Raw genomic sequence first — 25,518 nt, forward strand, 5'->3', positions numbered from 1 at the left:
CTCTCACTATATTCTCACTATGCTCTCCCTAGACTCTATACTCACACTATACTCTTACTGTACTCTCACTGTACTCTGTATACTCACACACTATACTCTCACTATACTCTGTATACTCACACACTATACTCTCACTATACTCTCACTGCACTCACTATACTCTACTCACACACTATACTCTCACTAGACTCTCACTGTACTCACTATACTCTCACTATACTCTCTACTCACACTGTACTCTCACTATATTCTCACTATACTCAGTAGACTCACTAGATGCTATACTCACACTGTACTCTCACTGTACTCTCACTAGACTCTATACTCTCACTATACTCTCACTATACTCTCACTATACTCTCACTATACTCTCACTGTACTCACTATACTCACTATACTCACTATTCTCTGTATACTCACACACTATACTCTCACTAGACTCTCTATACTCTCACTGTACTCTCACTGTACTCACTATACTCTGTATACTCACACACTATACTCTCACTGTACTCTCACTAGACTCTATACTCTCACTATACTCTCACTATACTCTCACTGTACTCACTATACTCACTATTCACTGTATACTCACACACTATACTCTCACTAGACTCTCACTATGCTCACTATACTCTCACTATACTCTGTATACTCACACACTATACTCTCACTAGGCTCTCACTGTACTCACTATACTCTCACTATACTCTGTATACTCACACTCTACCTCACTAGACTCTCACTGTACTCACTATACTCTCACTATACTCTCTATACTCACACACTATACTCACACTATACTCTCACTGTACTCTCACTGTACTCACTATACTCTGTATACTCACACACTATACTCTCACTATACTCTCACTATACTCTCTATACTCACACACTATACTCTCACTATACTCTCACTATACTCTCTATACTCACACACTATACTCTCACTAGACTCTCACTGTACTCACTATACTCTCACTATACTCTCTATACTCACACACTATACTCTCACTAGACTCTCACTGTACTCACTATACTCTCACTTCTACTCTCTATACTCACACTGTATACTCTCCTACCACCAGCGGCAGTGTATCAGTGTTTGTTCTATTTACTTTAACTCCTGTATAAACTGAATATTATCATTGTTTAATTTGTCCATTTGAAAGATAGATATTATATTGTCTTTTAAATGCAGCATTTTCATACCCTGAATTTCATTTTTTTTAATACCTACACACAAAGAAAAAAAAAAAAAAAGAGTCAGTCTAAGTCACTCTCAACCTACCAGCTCAAATTCTTATGGGGCTAGTGTGTGTAAGGTAGCCTAGTCTATCTTGCCAAGTATTTGAAATCCTACCAACCGTGTCGGGTTTGCTTGACCCCAGTTTTAGAAAGGAAGCCGACGAGACTTAAGAGTCATCGTCATCATCTGACCTGGCAGCAGTACTGAGGATCAAAGGCGATCTCAGAAGCTACTGATGCAAGTGAGACTCTTGGGTGGTGAAGGCAGGGAGCAGGTTTGCTTGACAGTTCATCACTGATTGCTACTGATATGTCAAGCCAAGTAGAAATCCTGCATGAGAACAAGTCAGTAATCGGCAAATTAGGTACATGATAACCGGAGTCAACAAGATGCAGTTATTGCTGGGGAGCCCTGCCGGGACTTCGCCTTCTCCACAAACCTATTTAGCAAATCTCAAAATTGCCTATTTCATCACTCAGACTGATGGAGCCATGAGTCCAGTCAGTTCCAGTGGCAACTTGAAAGTGTGGGGTGGACTTCCAGCTCCAGGTATAAGGGTTTATTAGAAGGAGGTAGTGAGGATTAAATGATGCTAAGATAGAAGCAGACGCTGTCAGCCCCAGCGCTTTACCCTAAGATGTGTCTGTGGGATGGGAAGCAAAACTATCCACACATTCATTGAACGATAGACGGGAACTATTTAAGAGACCACAAATTGCCCCATGATCATACCAAATAAGTGCAAATATAGCAGATTAAGCATGTACAGACCGAGATCAAATGAGCTGAGCAAACATTCCTGTTTGTCCTCATCAGCAGAATTCTCCTAAATGACATTTTTTAAAAGGGAAATTTGTAGATGGTGATGAGTGGTGTTAGCTTTTTCCCAGCTCAGGTTATCCCTCTCCAGTTCAGAGCCTTATTTGAAAATGAATTCTCTCTTTCCTTGTCCTCTTCTCTTGTCCAAACAAGTCAGCTGTACACAGTTTCCATTAGAGATGTAACTAACTGCAGCCCTGGGCCGCTGGAATGCCCACGTGTTCTGAGCAGCCTGGTTCTCTTGCTGTGCCCCTGTCCTGTGCCCATTGCTCAGTCACTTAAGCGCTCCTTGGACCTCACTCATCCTGCAAAGCTGTGTTCCGTGATCTTACGGGGATCCCTCCCCATACCAGGTTTGGCTGTCAGCTTGCATAATCACCACATAGCTTTTTTTTTTTTTAATTGAAGGATAATTGCTTTACAAAATCATGTTGGTTTCTGCCAAACATCAACATGAATCAGCCATAGGTATATATATATATCCCCTCCCTCTTGAATCTCCCTCGCATCTCCCCCCCTGCCCCTAATCCCACCCCTCTAGGTTGTTACAGAGCCCCAATTTGAGTTCCTTGAGTCGTAGAGCAAATTCCCATTGGCTATCTATTTTACATATGGTAATATAGGTTTCCATATTACTCTCTCCATAAATCCCACCATCTCCTTCCTCCCCCCACCCTGTGTCCATAAGTCTGTTCTCCATGTCTGTGTCTCATTGCTGCCCCACAGATAATTTCATCAGTACCATCTTTGTAGAGTCCATATATGTGTGTTAGTATATGATGTTTGTTTTTGTCTTTCTGACTTACTTCACTCTGTATAATAGGCTCCAGGTTCATTCACCTCATTAGAACTGATTCATATGTGTTCCTTTTCATGGCTGAGTAGTATTCCATTGTATATGTACCATAGCTTCTTTATCATTCTTCTGTTGAAGGACATCTAGGTTGCTTCCATGTTCTAGCTATTGTAAATAGTTCTGCAATGAATATTGGAATACATTTGTCTTTTTCAATTTTGGTTTCCTCAGGGTATATGCCTAGTAGTGGGCATTTTATTTCATTTTAGGAAGGGGCATATTTTTACAGGCATATTTTACAGACCCTTCCTCTCCAAAAGAACTTGAGGTATAGAGAAAGAGTTTGCAAAACCAAGAGAACCTTGGTTTCTTCTGTATTGTACTGAAAGTGCTTTTGGAAAGGTCTTTCTCAGGAGACCCCTTCCAATTATCTGGTAGCCTCCTACGGGATTGAAAACTGCCATTTAAATCAATGAGTATCCTCCTGCAGTCACCAGTCAGGAGAAATCTCAGGAGATTCTTGAGTTTTACAAGCGACCTGGTATTGAGGAAGGTGTTTGAGGAGGGCACATTGAATATTTTTCCAAAAAGGCATTGATTGGAATACATGGATGTACTTTATTTAAAAAAAAAAAAAAAAACAGTTTAGAATATGTGACATGTTCTTTTTTTACATTGAAATATAATTGGTATACAATATTATGTAAGTTACAGGGAGAAAGACAGAAACAGAGAAAGCAGAAATGAGTAAGAGGGGGCAGGACCAAGCCACATACTTTGAGCAGAATCTCAGAGGTGCTGTAATTCAAGAGTTTCAAGTTTTCTAGGCAATGGCCTTTATCTTAAAGTGGAATCTTACGTAGAACCCCATATATGAAACAGGTTGTGACAGTTTTATTAGCTATGGTTTATAATTCAAATCCATATTCATTATTATAATGTTTTAATCTGTGTGCATATGTTTCTTATGTGTATTTATTATATGTGTTTTAATCTCTATATACCTGTTGGTGTGTGTAACTATATATATATAGTACATAGAGATAGAGACACCGAAAGAGAAACGAAATTCATAAGGTTGGTCACCTGTAGGAAGAGTGAGGAAAAAAGGCCTGAGAATTAGATTTAAAGAGTATTTTTTTATCCATAATTAAACGTTAAAGGTAACGCGAACCCTTCCCCATCTGCAGGACACACACGCATGTGGGTACCCATACAATGACTGAAAGTAAATGCATGTGTTAACATGCATTCCAGTGGTTGAAATATGGGCAGGCTGCCACTGTTTTCTTTATACTTTTCTTAATTTTAGCAATCTCTCTCTCTTTAGGAAAAGTGGATCTGTGACAAACTTGAGTCTATTTTGAGTAAAACAAGCATTAAGAGGTTATAGATGATGACTCTAATCTTATATTACTCTCAGGATTCAATTTATTTATGTACTTTGTTTTGTTTGCACAGTTTTGAGAAAAATCATAGTAAATGTATATAAGTAGTTTCAGAGAGCAGCTGTAGTTTTTTCATCATTTCCCTTACAGGCTCAGAATAGTCTTCAATTAAATTGATCCATGAACTTGAAAGAAGAGCAATAGAAAATAATCATTTCAAGGTTAAATAACATAAAATATCTTAACTATTCACATCTCTTGCCTCAGATACAGAAGTAGAAAGGTTGTACCCCAAACTTAAGCTGTGAAACTATTTATTTAAAAAAAAACAAAACAAAACACTGTTTGGAACGTGCGACATGTTCTTTTTTTTAATTGAAATATAATTGGTATACAATATTATGTAAGTTACAATTGTACAATATAGTGATTCACAATTTTTAAAGGCTGTACTCTGTTTAGAGGTATTATAAAATATTGGCTGTATTCCTCATGTTTTACAGCATATGCTTGTCGCTTATTTTCTGTGTAATAGATAGTGCCTCTTACTCCTCTGCTCCTGTGTTTCCCATCCTCCCTCCCCTCTCCCCTCTCCCCTCTGGTGACTGCTAGTCTGTTCTCTCATCTGTGACTCTGCTTCTTTTTTGATCATTCACTAGTTGGTTGTGGTTTTTAGATTCCACATACAAGGGATATCATACAGCTTTGTCTTTCTCTGACTTATTTCATTTCACATAATGCCCTCCATGTCCATTTGTGTTGCTGCAAATGGCAAAATTTCCTTCTTTTTATGGCTGAGTAGTATTCCATCGTGTGTATGTGTATGTATCTATCAAAGTATGTACACACACACACACACACACACACACACACAACATATATTGATCCATTCATCTCCTGATGGACACTTAGGTTGCTTCTATATCTTGGCTATTAGAAATAGTGTGGCTATGAACATAGGGGTGCTGCTACATGTTTCCTTGAAATTGCATTCCTGGTTTAACGTCCTGACATTAACTTGTGTCTCTGCTCTGCCTGGCATTTGAACAGGATCTCCAGTGGAGTTCCTTATACAACTTTTTCTGAGCAGACACACATCAGGTGGATTCAAAGAAAGCCCAGTGCAGATCTTGAAGTTTCTTGATAAAGGACAGAGTAACAGAAGGTCAAATCTGTGTTCAGAGATATTCAGAAAAGCTTTATTCCAAACTGTTCACAAAAATTAATTGACTTTAGAAATGTTTATTGAAGCCCCTCTCAGTACAGGTGTCTGTAGGGAAGCCAAAGTTGTTAGAAGGCAAAAATAACTATTAATTATCTGATCTCTTATAAAAATGTTCCCCACTCATAGATCTCCCCCCCATTTAACATGAATTATAATGATAGCATTATTTGAGGGCTACAGTGTTTCATGTAAATTATTTTATCTTCACAACAACCCTATGATTGAGGCACTACTAGGAGCAGCCCCATTTTACAGAGGAAAGAACTGAGGCAGAGTTTAGGGTCTCAAAGCTGGTGTGCACTGGGCGCAGCAGACAGGCACCCCCTTTCCCTCCTGCCAGAGAAAATTAACGCTGCTGGCCATCATTTCCAGGGGCCTCCTGCAGTACAATGTCAATGAATTTGTTGACAGAGTAAAATTACAACTCAATCCCAAGACAAGAATTTCATTAAATCAGAGGAAGTGATGCTGGAGATCTGCTTCTGAGTGCTAGGGGGACTTGGTCACCGTGAATCTGGCCAAGGCAGCGCGGTTAACTACCATGGCAGAGAGAAGCGGCAAGGAAAGTGCCGTGATCGGCACTTCTAAGAGGACGGCTGTAATAACATGAAGAGGGGTCCTGGAAGATTTGATGAAGACACCCAATAGGTTTGCATTTGTTTGTGTGGCGCCAGTCAGGCTACAGTGAAGCCGCATTGTTCTCAGGTAGTTTATCAATTTTGAGATGCACACGATGCTCGTCTTTTGACATCTCTGAAAACAGGGTGCATTTTGCAGTCAGTATAGCGGAGAGACAATGAAATGTTGGTTGTCACATGTTTGCGTACACGGGAAAGCTCAGTGTTCATTCTAATAATTAGAGTGTAGTGGCAAACATAACCTGAACATTCCTAAATATGAGATAAAAATACTTTCATAGCTGCAGTTTTATTGTTCAAGGTAGATTCCAAATCGGTCATTTTCCCTTTTGTTCAGAGCATCCATTTTAAGTGACCTTTTATTATTTCCAAATACACTCAGATGAACTCGATCCTATTGTGTATGTCGAGTCAGGGTGGGTATTTCAATGCAAATTTTAAAATATATAAATACACAAAGAAAAATAAAGTTTAAGCAGACATTCTGTGGAATGCCTATGCAGCTGTTCCAGACACTGATGAGCATGGGATAGGGTTCGAACCAGGCCAGATGGCCAGATCCAGTATTTGCAAGCTGTGCAACCTTGGGCAAATCCCTCAGCCTCTCTGTGCCTTGGTTACTTCATCTGTAAGATGAAGATAATAATATTACACATTCATAGCTTTGTTGTGAGATGTAAATGAGGTAATCTTTATAAAGCATTTACAACTGTGTTGGCACAAAGAAATGATATCAGCTATTATGTTTTTCAAAGCATCCATAATGCAAACAAAGCAAAATAAATTCCAACAGTTTTATTAAAAGATAACTTTTTTTGTTGTAAGAGCAATATATCATGATAGGAAAAACAGAAAACATTAAGATTTTTAGTATATTTTTAATATATCTTCTGTTCACATACAGTAATCATTTTTACAAATTTGAGTCTTGTCATATGTACTGTTTTTACCCTGATTTTTTGCATAATGATAAGTAGGAAACATCTTTCTATATCTGAATATTCTTTCATAAACTCATTTTAAATGCGTCAAAAATAGCTCATTCTATACTTTAAAAATTTTTAACCAAGCTCCCTTCTTCAACATTCTATTCATTCTACAGTAAACATCCTCACAGGCATAGGTTCGTTTGGTTTTTAATAATTTCCTTATATGAATTCTCAAGAGTGGAATTGCTGCTTTTCTAACAATAGCAATAGCCATAAGAAAGGCTGATACTGATCCAGGGCCTACTGTGAGCTGGACCAGACTCACAATGACCCCTAGAGGTAGGAAATTTTACTATTCTCATTTTAGGGATTAGGGAGCAGAGACTCAGTTAAGTAACTTGCCTAAGATCACAGTCAGTCGGTCAGTCAGTTCAGTTGCTTAGTCATATACGACTCTTTGTGACCCCATGGACTGCAGCAGCCAGGCCTCTCTGTCCATCACCCACTCCCGGAGCTTGCTCAGACTCATGTCCATTGAGTCGGTGATGCCGTCCAACCATCTCATCCTCTGTCGTCCCCTTCTCCCGCCTTCAATCTTTCCCAGCATCAGGGTCTTTTCCAATGAGTCAGTTCTTCGCATCAGATGGCCAGAGTATTGGAGCTTCATCTTCAGCATTTATTCATCTCCCAAAGAATATTCAGGACTGATTTCCTTTAGGATGGACTATTTTGATCTCCTTGCTGTCCAAGGGACTCTCAAGAGTCTTCTCCAACAGCACAGTTCAAAAGCATCAATTCTTCAGCACTCAGCTTTCTTTATAGTCCAACTCTGACATCCATACATGACTGGTGGAAAAACCATAGCTTTGACTAGACAGACCTTTGTCAGCAAAATAATGTCTCAGCTTTTTAAGGTCACAGTGCTGCCTGGTGAAAGGGTCAGGCCAGTTGGGAGACAAGCCACCAGTGCCCGTGACTGTGCCTCTTTCCCACTTGAGAAGGAACGTGACTGGACACGTTCCCAGTTTGCTCCCTCTCCTCAGTGATATATTTGATTTATTTTCACACGCAGCCTGTGTGAGACCCTCCTATTGATCTTAGGAGGGCAGGGAGCCAAATGTGACATTTCTGAGAAACCACTGGCTAAAGACAATTAGATGGGAATGTGCAGTAAATAAGAAATCACATCAGCAAGGCACTAAGAGGTAAAACTTCCATTCTCCTGACCCCATGGTAGAGCTTCAGCGCATCTTGGCATGGCCTAGAGATGTTCGTCAGTTTCATTGAACTTGACCCCTACACTGTGGCTGGCTTGGTCTTCAGGTTGGATCATAAGGCAGCACAATGAGGACATTACCTTGTGGGAAGACAAAATATGAAATCAATCCAGTCATGCGCTCAACAGATATTCACTGCAGGTCTGTGTTGGGGATGCAGGTCTGTGTTGGGGATGCAGAGATGAAAGGCATTTAAAAAGATAAGGACCTGACAAGTCGAGTAACAATGGCATCATCGTGCAGGGAGAGCTGTGAGATGAAGTACCAGGCAGAAGATTAGAACTGATGTTCCAGAATAGGCTTAGTCTGGGTTGGAATCTTATCTCCCCTCTGTAGTAGCTGGAGGTTTGTGGATGAAACTCTCTAGATTCAGCTTCACCATCCGTAAAATGAGGACTGTACCTCGTTGGGTTGTTGAGAGAATAAATGAGATAATGCCCAGGAAAGAGTGAGCACCCCGTGGAGATCAATCGATCAGTCTGACTGGTCCAGAGCCCTTACCACTCTCTCGCAGGTAACCTAGCAACCAGAGGTCTCTCCAGGCAGGATGGCAAGGCCTCTGGCAGAAACCAGTGCTGGTTTGCAGACTTGAGTTTTCATTGATCTCCCTCAAGACTCTAATCCAGATTGCAAAGGTTAGGGTCTGCCAATTCGGTCAGGTAATTCCTGTCTCCTCTCAATCCTCTTATAAATGTATGAGTTGGTAGGGGATTGGGGTTCCTTTCCTGGGGCGCGTTGCCCAGCACACCCAGCCATGTCCAACCCAAGCCCACCTTTCCACAGGTGGACAGCATACATCCTGCTAGCACTATTGTGCTGTACATTTCTTGAAGTCGGTGCCATGTATCGTTTATGGAGTTTGTTCCTGTTGCTTGTATGATCATCAAATATTAGCTATTACCATTCCTGAAGAGTTGGGTGTAGGAGGTTTAAGAGCATAAAATTGGCTACTAGTTCTAACCTGTGCAGGATTTTAGGGCAGCTTTCTGAAGGAGATGCTACCCAAGCTGACTGTTAGAAGGTGAGTCAAGCAAAGAAAGAAAAAGGGAAGAGAGGGAAAGACCATTCCAAGCCGAGGGCAGTGAAGATCCCCCTTCTATATGGGCTGTGCTGAAGCTTCACATAAGACTGTCTTCTTTTTAGAAACTGTACTTTTCTTTAGCTGTCACTCACCAACGAGGACATAGCTTTGCCTTTGAGACCTGGCTTTTATACGGCCAGGAGGGACCGAGAAGGGCAGCCTCTCTGGAGGTTTAGTGGCCGTGACCCTGTGTTGAGTTACTGCGGGCTTATAGCCATGTACACAGCCCCTACTAGGCATCCATGTTATATAAAAGGAAAAAGTGGCCAAACACCACAAAGCTATGAGTTACCCTTGAAACTGGGAACACACACTTTTATGTACTCAGGGGAAGTCTTGAAAAATAGGAGATCAAACTTATGGTTTTCAACTGTTTCTCTCTGATCTCAAATATTTTGTGGGAGAGGGTTAACGATCTCCCAAGCAGACACTCTCTTCGGCTAGATACATCATTCAGGCCATAACCCTGGACTCCACCAACATTTATGGAGCACCTGCTGTGTGTTGTGTGCCAAGGGGCTGCAGCAGTGGGCAAGACAGTGCTGGCCCTTGTGTGGCTGCCAGGCATTTTGGCCTCAGGCCTGGAAGGGCCACCTACCAAGGAACACATTGTCCCTGCCTTGCCCCGGCCTGGCCTTATCACTGTAAGTCTATTTGTGGAAGTGGGATCCCTCTCTGAAACACCCCTGAGATGGAGGGGTGCTAGGATCTCACCATAGGAATAATGATGATGCTGATGTCTTCTTTAGCAGTAATAATTGATCCTTTTCTATTCGTTTTCTGTTCTGCCTACATGATTCCCATCCCATACCAGACTTTCAAATCATACTCCTTTGAAACTTGAAAACCACAGTTTTAGGCTTAATGAGGGGTTGGTAAGGGGAGCTTGGCAGAACCCACCATCTGCTTATCCTCACCCAGCAGCCCACCAAAGCCCCTGCCAGCCCCCAGGGCCCTCGGGAACCCACCACCATGAACACAGGTGAGGAGCTGTCTTCTTATTACAAAGCACAGCTGGTCTCACCTTATTTAACTCTTCATCAGTGCGTTCATCTCCGCAGACCTTCCATCGGCCTCCCATCACACTAAAAGGAAAATCTGAGGTGGTTCTAGAGTGTCAGCTCCCTGAGGGCAGAGACGGTGGGGTCGCCTGCTGCGTCTCCAGCGCTGGCAGCCGAGCTGGACTGTAGCGGGCGCCGACGTACCCAAGGCCCTCGGAGCTTTGGTCTTGTCCTCTCTCCCTAGACCCTCCTCCACACTGACCCGCTTTCTTTCCCCTAGTCACACCCAGGTCATCCTATCTCATGCGTAGCTTTGCACTGGCTGTTCCCTCATTCTGGAATGTTCCTCCCTGATATGCAGATGGCTCCTTCCTTCCTCTTGTCAGGACTTTACCTAAACACTATGCCCTCTGTGAGCTCTTTCAGACGCCTTTATACTTTATCCCCATGCTCTGCTTTATCTGGCTTCAACCAACTTGATTTAGGTATCATTTACTGGCTGCTAGTGCCCACGTTTTACATGTATGGTTTGGTTCCTTAAATGTGAAAACTGCGTGAGCGCCATCGCAGTCGTGGTGTAAAATGTGACCACCCCTCAGGAGCTCCCTGGGCCCCATGCCAACCTCATCCCTCCCCCCACTGACCCGCTTCCTATCACTCGAGGTTGGATTTGTCTTCCCTGGAGTTTTATGGACACAGTATCCTGTGCTCTTTTGTGTCTAGCCTCTCGTTCTGCATAACATCAGTGAGGTTCACCCATGTTGTGTGTATCTGTGAAGTCAGATCAAAGTTGCTTAGTTGTGTCTGACTCTTGCGACCCCATGGACTGCAGCCCTTCAGGCTCCTCTGTCCATGGGATTCTCCAGGCAGGAATACTGGAGTGGATTGCCGTTCTCTTCTCCAGGGGATCTTCCCAACTCAGGGATTGAACCCATGTCTCCTGCATTGCAGGCAGATTCTTAACCATCTGAGCCACCAGGGAAGCCCTGTGTGTATCTGTGGCTCATCCCTTTTATTATCAAGTCGACTTCCAATTGTATGGATATGGTGTAATCAGTCTGTCTGTTCACTTGTTGGGGGCATTTGGGTTGTCCTTGGTTTGCTCTTTTTCATTTATAGCCCTCGTCACTCCTTGGCATTTTACTCCCCTAAGACGGTGTCCTGTGCCTGGAGGGCCGGAACCTTGACCGTATGATTCACTGTTGGATCCCCACTGCCCAGAGCGGGGCCAGGCACATAGTAGGTGATCAGTGTTTGTTGATGGAACCATTAGTTTTACATTCAATTTCCTCTGTAACCTGAGGCCTGAGCAAGACTCAGGCTTGTGAGCAGAGCTTCGGATTTTTCTTTCCTATGAACCCAATCTAGAGACCTTCAGGCCTTCCGCTGGAAACCAGGCATTGACTGGGAGTCCCTGCTCAGCGCTCAGTGTGTCTGTGCCCTGTCGCCTCCTCCGTGGTTTCTGAGTTCCTGTGGCTTGTTCCTCTCGAATCCTTTAACCTCCACTTTGCCGCTGTGTGATGTCCAGGAATGGTGCTTGTTCTCTCTTTGCTGGTTTCTGTAACAAACTTGGTCATAGCAAGCCTCTTTACAGTTTCTCCTAGTTTCTTCTTGTTTTCATTGCTTGGATTTGGTGAGGGGGTGCGGATCACAGGAAGAAGCCACATTGTGGCCTGGCTGGTCCCCAACACATGGCTGCTGGCCCCTCCCCTCCCTTTATCTCTCTCTAGCTCCCTCCCCGTTTCCTGTAACCAAAAAAAGTCTTCCTTTGTCTCCTCCAGGAAAGTCCTGCCTGCACCCGAGTTCCTTGGTTTCTTGCTTTCTGCTCTAAGCAGTTTGTTAAAGAACAGTTTCTTCCCTATTAAGTTTAGGAAAATTGCTCCATCTCATTACAGGTGGGCAGGATACCCCCCGCACCACAGGCGCCCTCATCTTGGTCTTGCCACCAGGCCTCCCAAGAGGGAAGAGGTATTCTGGGCCAAAGAAATAGGATCCAGAACACGAAGCTGGTTGTGTCCTGAGTGTGCTGCTGTTGACGGTCCTGCGGGCTGCTTGAGGAGCAGGCTCTCCAGCCCTGAGGCTCTCCAGCCCTGATTCTGAAGACAGGAGGATAAACCTTGGTCTCCCCACATGAGCAAGGCTGACCAGCAGTGACCGCCCATTTGTTTGGTGTGCCCAGTGGCCTGGAATGCAGTGGATTCAGGGCACACCCTCTGAGGCTGACTGCTGGAGTGAGAACCCCAGTTCCACCCCTTGCCAACTCTAGAGCAAGTGATGTAACCTCTCTGTGCCTCAGTTTCCTCATATGCAAAGTGGGGATAATGATTCATGTTCAGGGGCTGTTACAAGCATCGAATAAGATCATGCCTGAGAATCACTTAGAACAGTGCCTAGCCTCATTAAATGGCACCTTGTATTATCATCTGAGCAGTTAGCAAACAAAACCCAGGAAAACTGTATAGTGTTTAGTAAAACTTTCTAGGAACCTTTCCTCAAGAGGTTATGTCCTTTCAGTATTTGTATCACAAGATCCCACTAGACTGTTGTACACTTCACTCTGGGTACTATTTTCTTTTGAGCCTGAAAGTTTTCATTCACTCAGTCAAGGCCTTTTCTGAGTACCTGCTGCATGCCGGGCACTGCTCTAGACCCCAGAGGTCCCATGTGGAGTAAAACAAACAAGTCTACTCTCTTTTAGTTTATTTTTTCTGCATTCAAAGCTGGTTAACATAGATTTATTGGTTTACTTTATTGAGGGACAGTTGGTACACAATATTATATATGTTTCAGGTGTACAGCATAGTGAGTCGCGGTTTGTTCTTAATTCATTGCTGGCTGTGCTGGGTCTTTGTTGCTGTGTGGTCTTTGCTCTTGTGGCGAGTGGGGGCCACTCTCTAGCTGAGGTGCGCAAGCTTATCACCGCAGTGCCTTCTCTTGTTGCAGAGTGCAGACTCTAGGGTGCTTGGGCTCCATTAGTTGTGGCACGTGGGCTCAGTAGTTGCCTTTCCCAGGCTCTAGAGCGCAGGCTCAATAACTGTGGTGCCCAGGCTCAGTCACTCTGCGGCATGTGGGATCTCCCTGGACCAGGGATCAAACCCATGTCTCCTGCACTGGCAGGCAGACTTTTTACCACTGAGCCACCAGGGAAGCCCCACAATTTTTAAACATTCCATTCCATTTGTAGTTACCATAAAGTCTCCCAGCCTTAAGAAGTTTGTGTCTGAGAGCAGTGAGATGGAGTATAAATTAGCAAATAAGTGACAAGGTTTTTTGTTTCGTTTTGTTTTTCCCCAAAGAGTTTTTGATCATTTTTTGCTGAGAGCAGAAATGGAGAAGTGATCAGAGTACTTTAGAATGGATGGTTTAGGATGTGCTTTCTAAGGCCATGGTGTTTAGGCAGCCTTGATGGACAAGACGCAGGCAGCTGTAAGATCAGGAGGGAGATCTCGTGCAAGGGCCCTGAGGCTGGGATGAGTTTGGCATATTCCAGGAACAGAGAGGAGAGCCGTGTGACTAAAACATAAGGAGAGAGAAGTTAGGAGGTGGACGGAGGAGATTATGGGCCGGGTATGGTCACTGCCCAGCAAAAGCATCCGGACCTCTCTTGGCATCTTTTTTCATCATCTCCAATGGGACATCTTCCTGTCCTCAGGTGCCCAACTCACTCTGCTCAAGTCTGACCCTAGCATTCCTTGGCTCTGCCTTCGTCCCTCTTCTCTGCTCACTGGCTTCTTTGGGAAACTTACCAACCAGGCCAGTCAGCAAATATGCTGGCAGCCAGCTACACCCGGGTTCTTGAAAAACTTCTGGCAACCTCCCACCATTAAGACTCATGCAAATCCAAGTTCAAGTCCTTGCTTGGCCACCAACCAGAGTCTGTGGCCCTGGGTGTGTTATTTAACTTCTCTAATAGCCTTTGTTCCTCCTGAGAAATGGGGATGAGAATAAGGTTTCTGGGAGGGTGAAATGAGATAACACGTATCAGCTTTTGCCATTTTGCCTGGCACATAGCAAGTGCCTAGAAAAAAAAAAAAACTGCTTATTTTTGATGATTCTGTTTTCCTCTGCTACAAGAAGACATGTCATGAAAGAATCAGGAGTGGCACCTATGTAGACGTAGTCTCCGTGCGCCTTATGTCAGGAATCATGTTTGATTCTTCTCTACCTGCTCGATTCTCACAATGGAGCCCAGCACGATGATTGTTACAGTCCGCAGATACAGGTGATGCTGTTTCCTGCCCGGAGGCTTAGGTCTTGTTCTCATAGCTGGGAGACAGACAACCTGCAGTGCCCACACTGGGCCAGTCAGCACCTAGTTAAGCAACTTGGACACTGAAAACATGGACCCTGCAAGTAGGAACTGAAAATGACAGGCGAGGCCACGTGGAAGGAAGGCAGCTGCTCCCCAACCCTCCAAGCACAGCCCACCGCTCTCATCCTTCCATGCTTCCTGGAGCATTCAGCCCTTTGAAGGAGAGAAAAGAAGCCGTGCAGAGCTTTAATGAGGAATCAGCCAGATGCACTTTGCCACGGGCCTGGCTGGAGGCGGAAAGAGATGCACAGGCCCCCAGGAGCGACCCACCGCTGCCAATCGTCACCGGATGCCACCGCAGCCTCCACGCTCGTGTGGCTTCAAGCAGCCCTCACTGACACATGCTGCTTCCCTGCAGTCCAACCACCTGCTGCACATGCCTGGCTGTCTAAGGCGGCATCAACATCAGATGTCGGAGGCTGGGGATGTTGCCAGCACAGAGCCGGGCACTGCAGGCTCTCTGTGGGATAGGTCAGCGTTTGCCGCTGCCCCTATCTACATGGACCAGATAACAATAAACTTATTTGCCCACTCCCTGCCCTCTCCCAAAGTCCTGGCCCCGGTAGTGACATCTTCCAGAAGGGCCATGAGTCTGTCTCTGACCTTGTCCTCTGTGGCAGGTGTGTGTTGGCATGGCTTCCAGAAGCATCTCTGAGCTCCGCAGTCGCTGCCTGTGGACACACTCCCTCCAGGGAAAGTGAAAGGCCCCTTGGCTGTCTCCTCCAGCGCCCCTGGGAAGCCACTAAGTTATCTTAATTACCATTCCTCCTGGGTCTCTGCCAAGAAGCAGGGGAGACCGACAGTCAGATCAGTCAAATATTTGCAGTGGTTTCTTTGTTTGCCTCTCGAGCGCTCATGAAAGTTGCGTTTTCATGCCACTTCGGGGTATGACACATGACTCGGAGGCACAGCCCTCACATTTCATGCCAGCATGGGTTGTTTTTCAAAGGCCAAGGAGGAAAAAAGAACTTTAGTGGCGGGGGGCAGGGGGTGGTTATTTCGGGTTATAGCACTGTCACCCTCTAGGTGACCTTACTGCCGGATCAAGAGAGACCAGTTGCCTTGGGAGACAGGCTTGCTCCTGCAGGCAGCTTGTGTACTCCCACAGTCCCCAGTGGGACTGGGCCACGTGCTTTCTAATCCTCTTCCAGGGCGTCTGCAGATCTATCAGATAGGACGTGCTAGGAAGCAACCTTCTTAGTCCTTCGAGCACAGCACGGTTTTCCGAGCAGCCCTGGATCCAGGATTGATCATGATGGAGTTCTGTAACTGAGGAGGCACATGCCGCTGGTACAAAGCCTGAGTTCTCAGTCCCCAGCACTGAGGCATGAGACAGCAACTCTGGCCAGTGCCTGAGTCCTTGGCCTCCTTCTGGTATCAGCCAGGCTGCCAAGCAAGCTGGCCAGACTGCCGTCTAGGATTCCTAGAGAGCAGAGGCTCTCCAGAACCAGATGGCCTCTGCACAAACCAGCTTCTTACTGCGCCCCTGCCCTTCCTGCCATGGAAAGCAGTCTCTGCCCTTGGCTGGCTTGATCCACCTTGTGTTTCTAGCCTCCAGCCCTCCCCGGGTTATAGCAGCCGTGAACGAGGCTGCGTGATGCTGCTTGGTACATGTTAACTGAAGAGGAGGGTAACTGTAGATTACACACCAGAGCACTTTTGAGAATGAGAGAAGCAATGGGAGATGGGAACTAGGACACCCCTGGGCAAACAGAGGTAAATAGATAGCCTACACATAATAGGTGGAACTCAGCCAACAAAAGATGCTACCATTCCTTCCCGGGTGATTCTCTCCTACCGCTCCTAAGAACAGAAAATTTGCTAAAACTTACAGAGTGAACCAGGAAGGAAGAGAAGCAAGAAATCTTGAAGGCTATGCTTAAATAATAAATAAACCTCAACATTTCCGTAGCTTTTTTTTTTTTCATGTATGCGTTGTATTTCGGCTTCTGTATACACTACAGCATGCTCACCACCCGAGGTTTGTTTCCGTTGTTTACCATGCAGATGATCCCTTTCACTTATTTTGCCTTCCCCAATCCCACTTCCTCTCTGGTAGCCTCTGTTCTCTGCATCCATGGCCTAATTTAATAAGTGTTTACTGCTTGCTCATGTCAGCATCTCCAGCTTCCCTCCAAATGCAAATCTAGGATCCAGGCCACTTCTATCTTATGACTCCATCTTCTTGGGCTTTAAGAGAACTCTGGTTCTCTCAGGGGGCAGATAAGTAGGGGGAGCGAGCAAGTAGGAGATAGCACAGAAGAGTCCAGAAGGAGAGTACGTCACAACAGCTTATGTTCCTTGATGGGAACGCCATCACATGTTTGCACATAATGGAAAGGAATGAGACTCTGATATAGACAATGATCAGCCATCTCTGCTGCAGTGGTCACTAAGCAACAGTGTCAAAGGAGAAAGAGAAGGAAGACAAGAAAGCCTGTAGGAAGAAAGCATGCATTGGACACCATCTCATTTAGAATTGAAAAGGTGAAGTCGTAATGGCCATCTGAAGTCCCCTCTCCAATCTCGATGATCTCTGCGAATATACAGATTCCTTGGGCCACAGTGTCCGTCATATGCGTGTCCTACACTGTGAGGTGCCTGACTGAGGCTCGCTGCCTCTAACTCTGCCCATTTATCTCCTACTCAAGAAAGCACACTGGAAGACAAGGGAGGGCAAGTGATTTATTATTAGAGGCAAAATCTTCTAACATTGCAAGTTAGTTTGCTTTCAATGGAATTCATTTACAGATTCAGTATTTTATGTATTTGATATTTAACAAATATTTATTGATCAGACTCAGCTCAAGATGAATTAGATTTAACAATTAATTATCATCGGGATAGCATAAACTTTCAAAGTATGCTTACTGTATGCAGGGACTTCCCTGGTGGCTCAGACAGTAAAGAATCTGCCTGCTGTGTGGGAGATCCAGGTTCGATCCTTGGGTCAGGAAGATCTCCTGGAGAAGGGAATGGCAACCCACTCCAGTATTCTTGCCTGGAGAATCCCATGGACAGAGGAGCCTGGTGGGTTAAACAGTCCACGGGGTCACAAAGAGTCAAACACAACAGAGCAACTTTCACTTTCACAAAATACAGACTGCTGAGTATTCTAAGCACTTTACATACTTGGACTCATTTAGTCCTTACAGCAGTATTATGCTGTATTATTATTATGTCTTGATATTTTGCCCATTTTAAAGATAAGGAGACCAAGGCACAGAAAATTGAGATGGCTTGTGCAAGCGTCACAGCAGGTGAGTGGCAGAGCGTAGGTTCTAATCAGGCAGTCTAGTTCCAAAGTCCCCACTCTTAACCATTCTACCATGCAGGCGAAATCCCTGCCCTCCTGGAGTTTATGTTCTGAGTAGACAGACAATAAGCAGAAAAACATAGTCATTTTCAAGGGTGATAAGTGCTTTGAAGGAAATAAAGCACAACAAAGAGATACAAGACTGGGATACCTCAGACCCACATGTCCCAGTGCCTCAGGGTCACAGATTCTTCTTTAAATGAAAACTGCCCTTCTTGCTTCTGTGGAGAGAACTGAAGAACCAGCCAAGACAGATGTCCCCTCTCTCCTCTGAAAAATGCCTTTCCCAGGGTCATTTGATTGGTTGTTGAACAGCGAGCTCACCGATGGTCCTAAGCCATTCCTGTGCCCCTGGGCTGGGCAGCCAGTTCAGAAAAAGATGACTGATGCCCAAATTAATAATGAGCAATGGTCCCATGCAAGTAATCACCTTCCCCGAACTGTTCCTCGTGGGGGTGATAACTCGAATCCCAGGTGAAGTATATCCTTCTCACTTCGCCACCAAGGAAGCTGCACTCATCCCTCTAGCTGACAGCAATTTGTAGATGTGGGTCTGGGTAGCCGGACATTTACGAGGTTGCTAAGGAACAAATGCCTTGGTTACAAGAGGCTCCAAAAGCAGTATCGGTTTGTCATATCCTTTCAGATCATTCATTTTATCCCATAAAGACAGCTGCGACCAATGAACTGTGGGATAGAGGGAAGCTAAATATGAACATTTGTTTCCTGAGAGATGGAGGAAATTTCTACTTCCTATACAACATCCCTCCCCAGGCCCCCAGACGCAAAAGCTAAAACCACGTGCTTCTCCTCCACAACCCTTACAACTTACAAGTAAGTTGTTCAGAGTCACAAGGTATTTCATAAAATGGTTATTATGTTTCAGGCACGGCCCTAAGCATTATCTCATGTTCTCCTTGTAACATCCCCAAAAGGTGTGGGTTATTATTCCCTAGCATGCAAACCAGGAAGGGGGTTAAAGAATCACCTAACTTCAAACAGTAGCAAACGGCAGAGTCAGAATTCAAACCCAGGTTTATCTGACAGTAAAACCTTTGTCCCTAAGATTATAGACTCTTTTGTTTTCACTGATCATGTTTCAGGTGGGGAAAGTGGCAGTTCTGCTGATGGGGAGGTCCCATTAGTGGATTTCCTAGCATTTCATTCTGTGAAGTTTGTGGAAGGGGTTACAGTGATGTCAATAATCTATGAAACCCTTTTCATGGCTTGAAAGTGGTGAGAGAGAGCTCCGTCCCACAGTGGTGATTTTTATCTGCTAAAGACCTACACTTTGAATGTTCTCTGGAAGTCACCATGCACATGACTTTCCTGTGCAATGATTTCGCATGAGTTCAAGATGATTCCTTTTCTACTGGGGTCTTATTGATTTTTTTACTTGTCAACAAGTAAAGAGACATGACCACCTTCCTGGCCTTTTCCTTCATCCTCTCTGTCCAGCCCAGGTCAAGCTTTGTCCTTCCTTCCCTAAAAATGGCCCTCCAAAATCGTCCCCTTTTCTCTTTCACGATACCTAATCACGATGTTTGTCATTTCATGATTGGGTTTCTACAATGGCTTGGTAACTGGTCTTCCTGCTTCTTTTCATTCCCTCCTAGGACATCTCATAGGCTGCCTGCAAATGAACCTTAGAACAGTCCTCTCATCATGTCAGTCACTGCTTAAGGGTCTTCTGTGGCTCCCACCTGCCCACCCCAGGATTTCACCATTCCCTCGGGCAGGCCCCCTTGGTGCTTTCCCATTCCCCCCACCCTTTCCTGGTAGCCTTCACCCTCCACTCTGTCTCCCACTGATTACTTTCAGTTCTGAGCCTGTTTTCCATTGAAACAGAGTTTCATAGTTGATTGCTGGTTGATGAGTGGTCAGGCATGGTAAGGGCCCAGGCACTGCACCTAAACAGGTCTCGATCCAAATTTTGCTTGCCCACTTGGTCACTGGGTAACTTTGGGTGTGTTTGCTGGACTTCTCTGAGTCTGTTTTCTTATTTGTAAAATAAGATACAAATAGGAGCTGTCTTACAGGGGTTTTGCAAGAATTGAATTAAATGATGGTGATAATAATGGTGGTCATGATAGCTCACAAGTACTTCGTGTTTGTTTTGTTCGTGTATCTGTATGATCTTATTGTTCACAACAACCTATAACATAAGCACTGTTACTTTCAGTTTTGAGATGGGAAAACAGAGGCACAGACGGGTGATGCCAGTAAGTTCCAGTTTCCCTCTCAGGTAGTCTGGATCTTCAGCCCTCTTTCTTAGCACATTATCAACCAGGGAATTCATATGGAAACCAATGCCCATGGCATTAATATGTCTCTGGTCTATAATGTGTTAACACCTCTGATATAACTACTCTGATTAACTACTCTCCCACCTTCCCTTAGTAAATGATCAGTCAAGGGTATCTGGTATCTGCTAACATAGGTTAGTAATTCCTTACCTGAAACTCTTGGGGGTGCCAGATGCATTTTGGAATTCAGAATTGGGGGAATTATTTTTAAAAGTTACACTTGGCATATGCTATGTATTATGAACACCCTATTGAGGAGTAGAGCAAAAACTCACCCCTTCCTCCTCTCCCTCTCTGTCACACATACACACTCAAAAGAAAAAAATCATAAAAGCAGAAAAGAGATTGTGGTCTATAGTTGTTAAACTATTAGCAATAATTATAAGCACAATGCGTGGTGACTGTTATTATTACAACTTTCAAGACTCTTGTTTTACTTGTAACAAAATGAGTTTACAGTAAAACGTACTCAGAAGTGTCTCTCAGTTAACTAGTGGGGCGGGAAAGGGGGATGCTGGTCATGGGAGCAGGTCTGCACCCTGGGTCACACGTAGCACGCTCTCTTCTTTCCCCAGTATGACTTCATGGAGCGCCTGGATGGGAAGGAGAAGTGGAGTGTGGTCGAGTCGCCCAGGGAACGCCGGAGCATACAAACGCTGGTTCAGAACGAAGCCGTGTTTGTCCAGTACCTGGATGTGGGCCTGTGGCACCTGGCCTTCTACAATGATGGCAAAGACAAAGAGATGGTTTCTTTCAACACTGTGGTCTTAGGTAGGTACGGGATCTCTGAGGTGCTGTGTCATCAAAGAAAGCATGGAAGTGTCTGGCTTCTCTGTTGAAGGCACACCTTCCAAGGTGGTTCTACTGCGTAGGGGGCCAGCCAGCATCCTTAGGGTTCATAGTTTCATCCACTTAAAACTAGCCCTGATTAAAATACTAATGCTACTTAATTCATGAAGAAGCCACTGCAATGAGGAAGTTGGGTCCAACCACCTGGCTTAAGTTCTGGCCACACAGAATAGGCAAATCATTGGACTTTTGTCAGCCCCGGTTACCCTGTGGTAAAATAGAACTAAAAAAATCCCACCTCATACTATGAAATTAAATAAAATAAAGTATAAGTTATAAATCACTAAACATATAGTAGGGCCAGTAAATACTGACCATTCATGCCAGCTCACAGTTTCTCTCAAAAACTAAGGAAAACCCAAACTTAAAAACATTTTTTTAAAACCTGAAAAATAAGAAAAGGATATAACCATAGAAGGACAGACTTCCCTGGTGGCACAGTGGTAAAGACTCCACCTGCAGTGCGGGAGACTCAGGAGACGTGGGTTCCATCCCTGGGTTGGGAAGATCCCCTGGAGGAGGGCATGGCAACCTGCTCCAGTACTCTTGCCTGGAGAATCCCATGGACAGAGGAACCTGGTGGGCTGCAGTCCATGGGGTCGCAGAGTTAGACATAACTGAAGCAACTGAGCAATAAGAGGGAAATTATATCTTTGTTCTCAGATTGGTAAATCTCCAAAAGCTTTACTTCAGCACTTGTCATGTGGGGCATATTGTAGCACAATTTTTTAGTAGCTATTGAGGAAAAGCTAAGATTTTTTTCTAAAAGTTCCCCTTATAAGTCAAATAACCTCTAAAAGGGCCATTTGTTTGAGAATATTTCATGAGTTTTCCAAAAGCAAATCCTAAGAATTTTAGCATTCATAGCACCTATAAATATTTTCATTACATTTACTTTGTCATTAGGTTTTAATCACCTACTAATGATGATAAGTGATCCTGGGCAGAACCTCTCTGAATCATGGCAGATTGTTAGACCCATTTCACAGATAAATAAACTGAGGTTCAGAAAACTGAGTCCCTCAAGGTCCCAGGATGTGGAAATGATGGAGACAACATAGACTTCCAGGGATTATTCATCGCCTTTCTGCAGCACCATGTTGTCCCAGCAGCATTCAGTCATGGACCTCACGGTTCTCTAGAAACCTGGAGAAGATGATTGATCTAGGATTAAATCCTGCCTTTTCTTTCCCACATCTGACCAAATGCTCTAAAGCAGTACTTGGCACGCCAGAGCCCGTGGACCAAATCTGGCCCACTGCCTATTTTTATAAATAAAGTTTTATTGGACCACAGCCACATTCATCTGTTGTCACACTGTGGCAGCTATAACAGCAGAGTGGAATGGTAGCAGCGGAGACACTTTGACCCACAAAGCCTAAATATTTACTGTCGCTTGACAGAAAAAGTTTGCCAAGCACTGTTCTACACTAATGGCATAAACTTTGTATCAGGAAAGTCACTGGAGAAATCTTCCATTAGTTAGGAAAATTTTCCAGGAGCAGATTATGTACCAGTGAGGAAAAAAATCTAAAAGGATTAAAACCAGATCACCAAAGAAAGAGACTGGCAACACATTTGGACCTAGTTTGAGATGTTAAGATAAAAGAAAACAATCTTTTGCATAGGAATATGATGAGAAATGTGGAGAAGGCAATGGCACTCCACTCCAGTACTCTTGCCTGGAAAATCCCATGGATGGAGGAGCCTGGTGGGCTGCAGTCCATGGGATCGCTAAGAGTTGGACATGACTAAGCGACTTCACTTTCACTTTTCACCTTCATGCATTGGAGAAAGAAATGGCAACCCACTCCAGTGTTTTTGCCTGGAGAGTCCTAGGGACAGGGGAGCCTGGTGGGCTGCCGTCTATGGGGTCACACAGAGTCGGACACGACTGAAGCAACTTAGTAACAGCAGCATGATGAGAAATGATATCCTTTCGGTTCCCTGTGTGGGTTTAAAAAAAAATTTTTTTTGTAAATCATGTTTTTAAAATATATCTATTGGAATACTGTTGATTTACAATGTTATGTTAGTTTCAGGTATACAGCAAGGTGAATTAGTTATATGTATACATATATTCATTCTTTTTAGATTCTTTTCCTATAATGACCATTATAGAATATCGAGTAGCATTCCTTGTGCTCTACAGTAGGTCTTTATTATCTATTTTATGTACAGTAATCTGTACATGTCAATCCCAATCTTCAAATTTATCCCTCCCCCACTTACCCCCTGATAACCACGAATTTATTTTCTACATCTGTAACTCTTTTTCTGTTTTGTAAATAAGTTCATTTGCACCGTTCTTTAGATCCCACATGCAAGCAATGCCATATGTCTGTCTTTGTCTGTCTGGCTTACCTCACTCAGTGCAACAATCTCTAGATCCGTCCATTTGCTTTGTGTTTAAAACTCAAAGGCTTCATACACACACCTCGCACACAGTAGCTGGCTTAGCTGGAGTCTACAAAGACCCAGTGGGATGGATAATAGCAAAAGCAGTAACAGCAGCACCTCTATAGAGAGTTGTCCCTGTTCCAAGTCCCCTGGACTTGTCCCTTTTGGAGACCAGATCAGTCAACCCATAGAGTAGTTATAAGAAATAAGGATTACCAATATTTTGTTTTCCGGTTGAGGAAGCCCAGGCTCAGAGAAGTTAACTAAGGTCTCACATAGCTAGTAAGAAGTGGAGTCAGAATCAGCTCTCCAGAGCCTGTGTTCTTAACCACTGAATTGCTTTGGATTGTAGCCAGCTAAAACCCTCTTCCCTTCCATGCAGTAAGTTGTCTGGGGGCCGTGTTATCTAATAATGGCTTCTGCCCTCCATCACCTTTATCCACATGGACACAGATGGCGGTGGTGAGATGCCCTTCCCCCTGAGCCATTACCCCACTTCTCTGTCAGAGCTGGGAATAGCAATTCTACCCGGAAGATTTCTCTTGTCTGGACATAGCTCAAAGAGAAAGTCAAAGGTAATCGGCCTAATAGTTGGGCAGACATCTTGATAGAGCAATGATAGTAATTGGCCTGAAATGTAGGGAAAAGAACAGTGTTTTATTTGGTTCAGAGATTCTCCCACACATATCTATTATCGGACCATTCGCCATCAAGAGCAGCCTGGAGCGCCGAAAGCCCCTGTGATATGAAACAGAAGGAAGGACGTTAGACGGGTGTCAACCAGCCATCACGCTAAATATACCTTTGACTCACGGAAGTCTTCCGATGTGTTTTGGAGAGAAGCAGCCTGCTTTCAGAAATGAGTTTCATCTCAGGGGATATAGAGTGGCATTCTTGAAGTGTGGTGCACATTTCAGGGAGGCTGGCCTCTGCATGAGTAAAAATCCCATTTCCTGGTCTAACTTTCATCGCCCACCTTGTTTCCTCAAGAAACCTTCAACCAGGATGACAAAAAGGAAAACTGATAAGATTTCAAGCGTAAAATTTAAATTGAGTGTTGAAAAAAGGTGATTGAGGGAAGTACGTTCCTTCAATATTTCGGCAGTATCACATAATTGTTGCTTTCCTCAAAAACTGTAGAAATGCTTCCAAGATAAGACGTAGGGGAAACTGAATGAAAAGTACCCCTCTTTGCAGTTTTTGCTTATTCTGGATTCTTCTATCCTCTGAGATGTGTGTGCATACACACCCATGTATACACACAAACACTTTAGTCACTCTTTACCTAGGATCTATGATGTGCCAAACATTGAAAATACCTCAGTAAACAGTTCAAATCTGGTCTCTTCCTCATAGAGCTTGATGAGAGGAGACAGATAGGTAAAAGGGCAATTATAGGAGCTAGGGGAGGATAATGGAAAGGGTACAAAACCCAGGTTGAGGAAAGTAGATTTTGTTGTTTAGTCGCTGAGTCATGTCCAACTCTTTGTGATCCCAGGGACTGTAACCCTCCAGGCTCCTCTGTCCATTGAATTCTTCAGGCAGGAATACTAGAATGGGTAGCCATTCCCTTCTCCGGGGGATCTTCCAGACCCAGGGACTGAACCTGCATCTCCTGCATAGACAGGTGGATTCATCACTGCTGAGCCACCAGGGAAGCCCAGAGAAGGAAGACACCCAGAAGCTAAATGTTTTCTAAACTGAGACTTAAAGATAAATACCTCAACTACAGAGCAAGGAGTTTGTGCAAAATCCTTGGTCCTTTTCCTTGGGACTGTGATGGTTAAGAGCTTCCTATCTTAGCTCCTCTCAGGATGCTCGGTTGGAGAACAGGGAGCTTTGGCCTCAGCCATGTCAGTTTCCACCAAACCATTCCCAGACCCAGATGCTCAGTGAGAATCAAGCGCCACTTTGCTGTTGGGGTGACTTCTG

At 44.2% G+C, this 25,518-nt stretch overlaps 1 protein-coding gene across 1 annotated transcript in view; it reads left to right on the plus strand.

Moving 5' to 3' along the window:
- The window catches only part of TENM2 (teneurin transmembrane protein 2), a 1,394,720-nt gene that overhangs the window by 1,173,954 nt on the left and 195,248 nt on the right, over positions 1 to 25,518 (plus strand). Inside the window, exon 11 of the mRNA XM_060415963.1 lies at positions 20,913 to 21,108. Within this exon, the coding sequence (XP_060271946.1) occupies positions 20,913 to 21,108 (196 nt within the window). The remainder of the gene's footprint in view (positions 1 to 20,912; positions 21,109 to 25,518) is intronic.

Source organism: Ovis aries, chromosome 5 (assembly GCF_016772045.2).
Source record: "Ovis aries strain OAR_USU_Benz2616 breed Rambouillet chromosome 5, ARS-UI_Ramb_v3.0, whole genome shotgun sequence".
Lineage (NCBI taxonomy): Eukaryota > Metazoa > Chordata > Mammalia > Artiodactyla > Bovidae > Ovis > Ovis aries.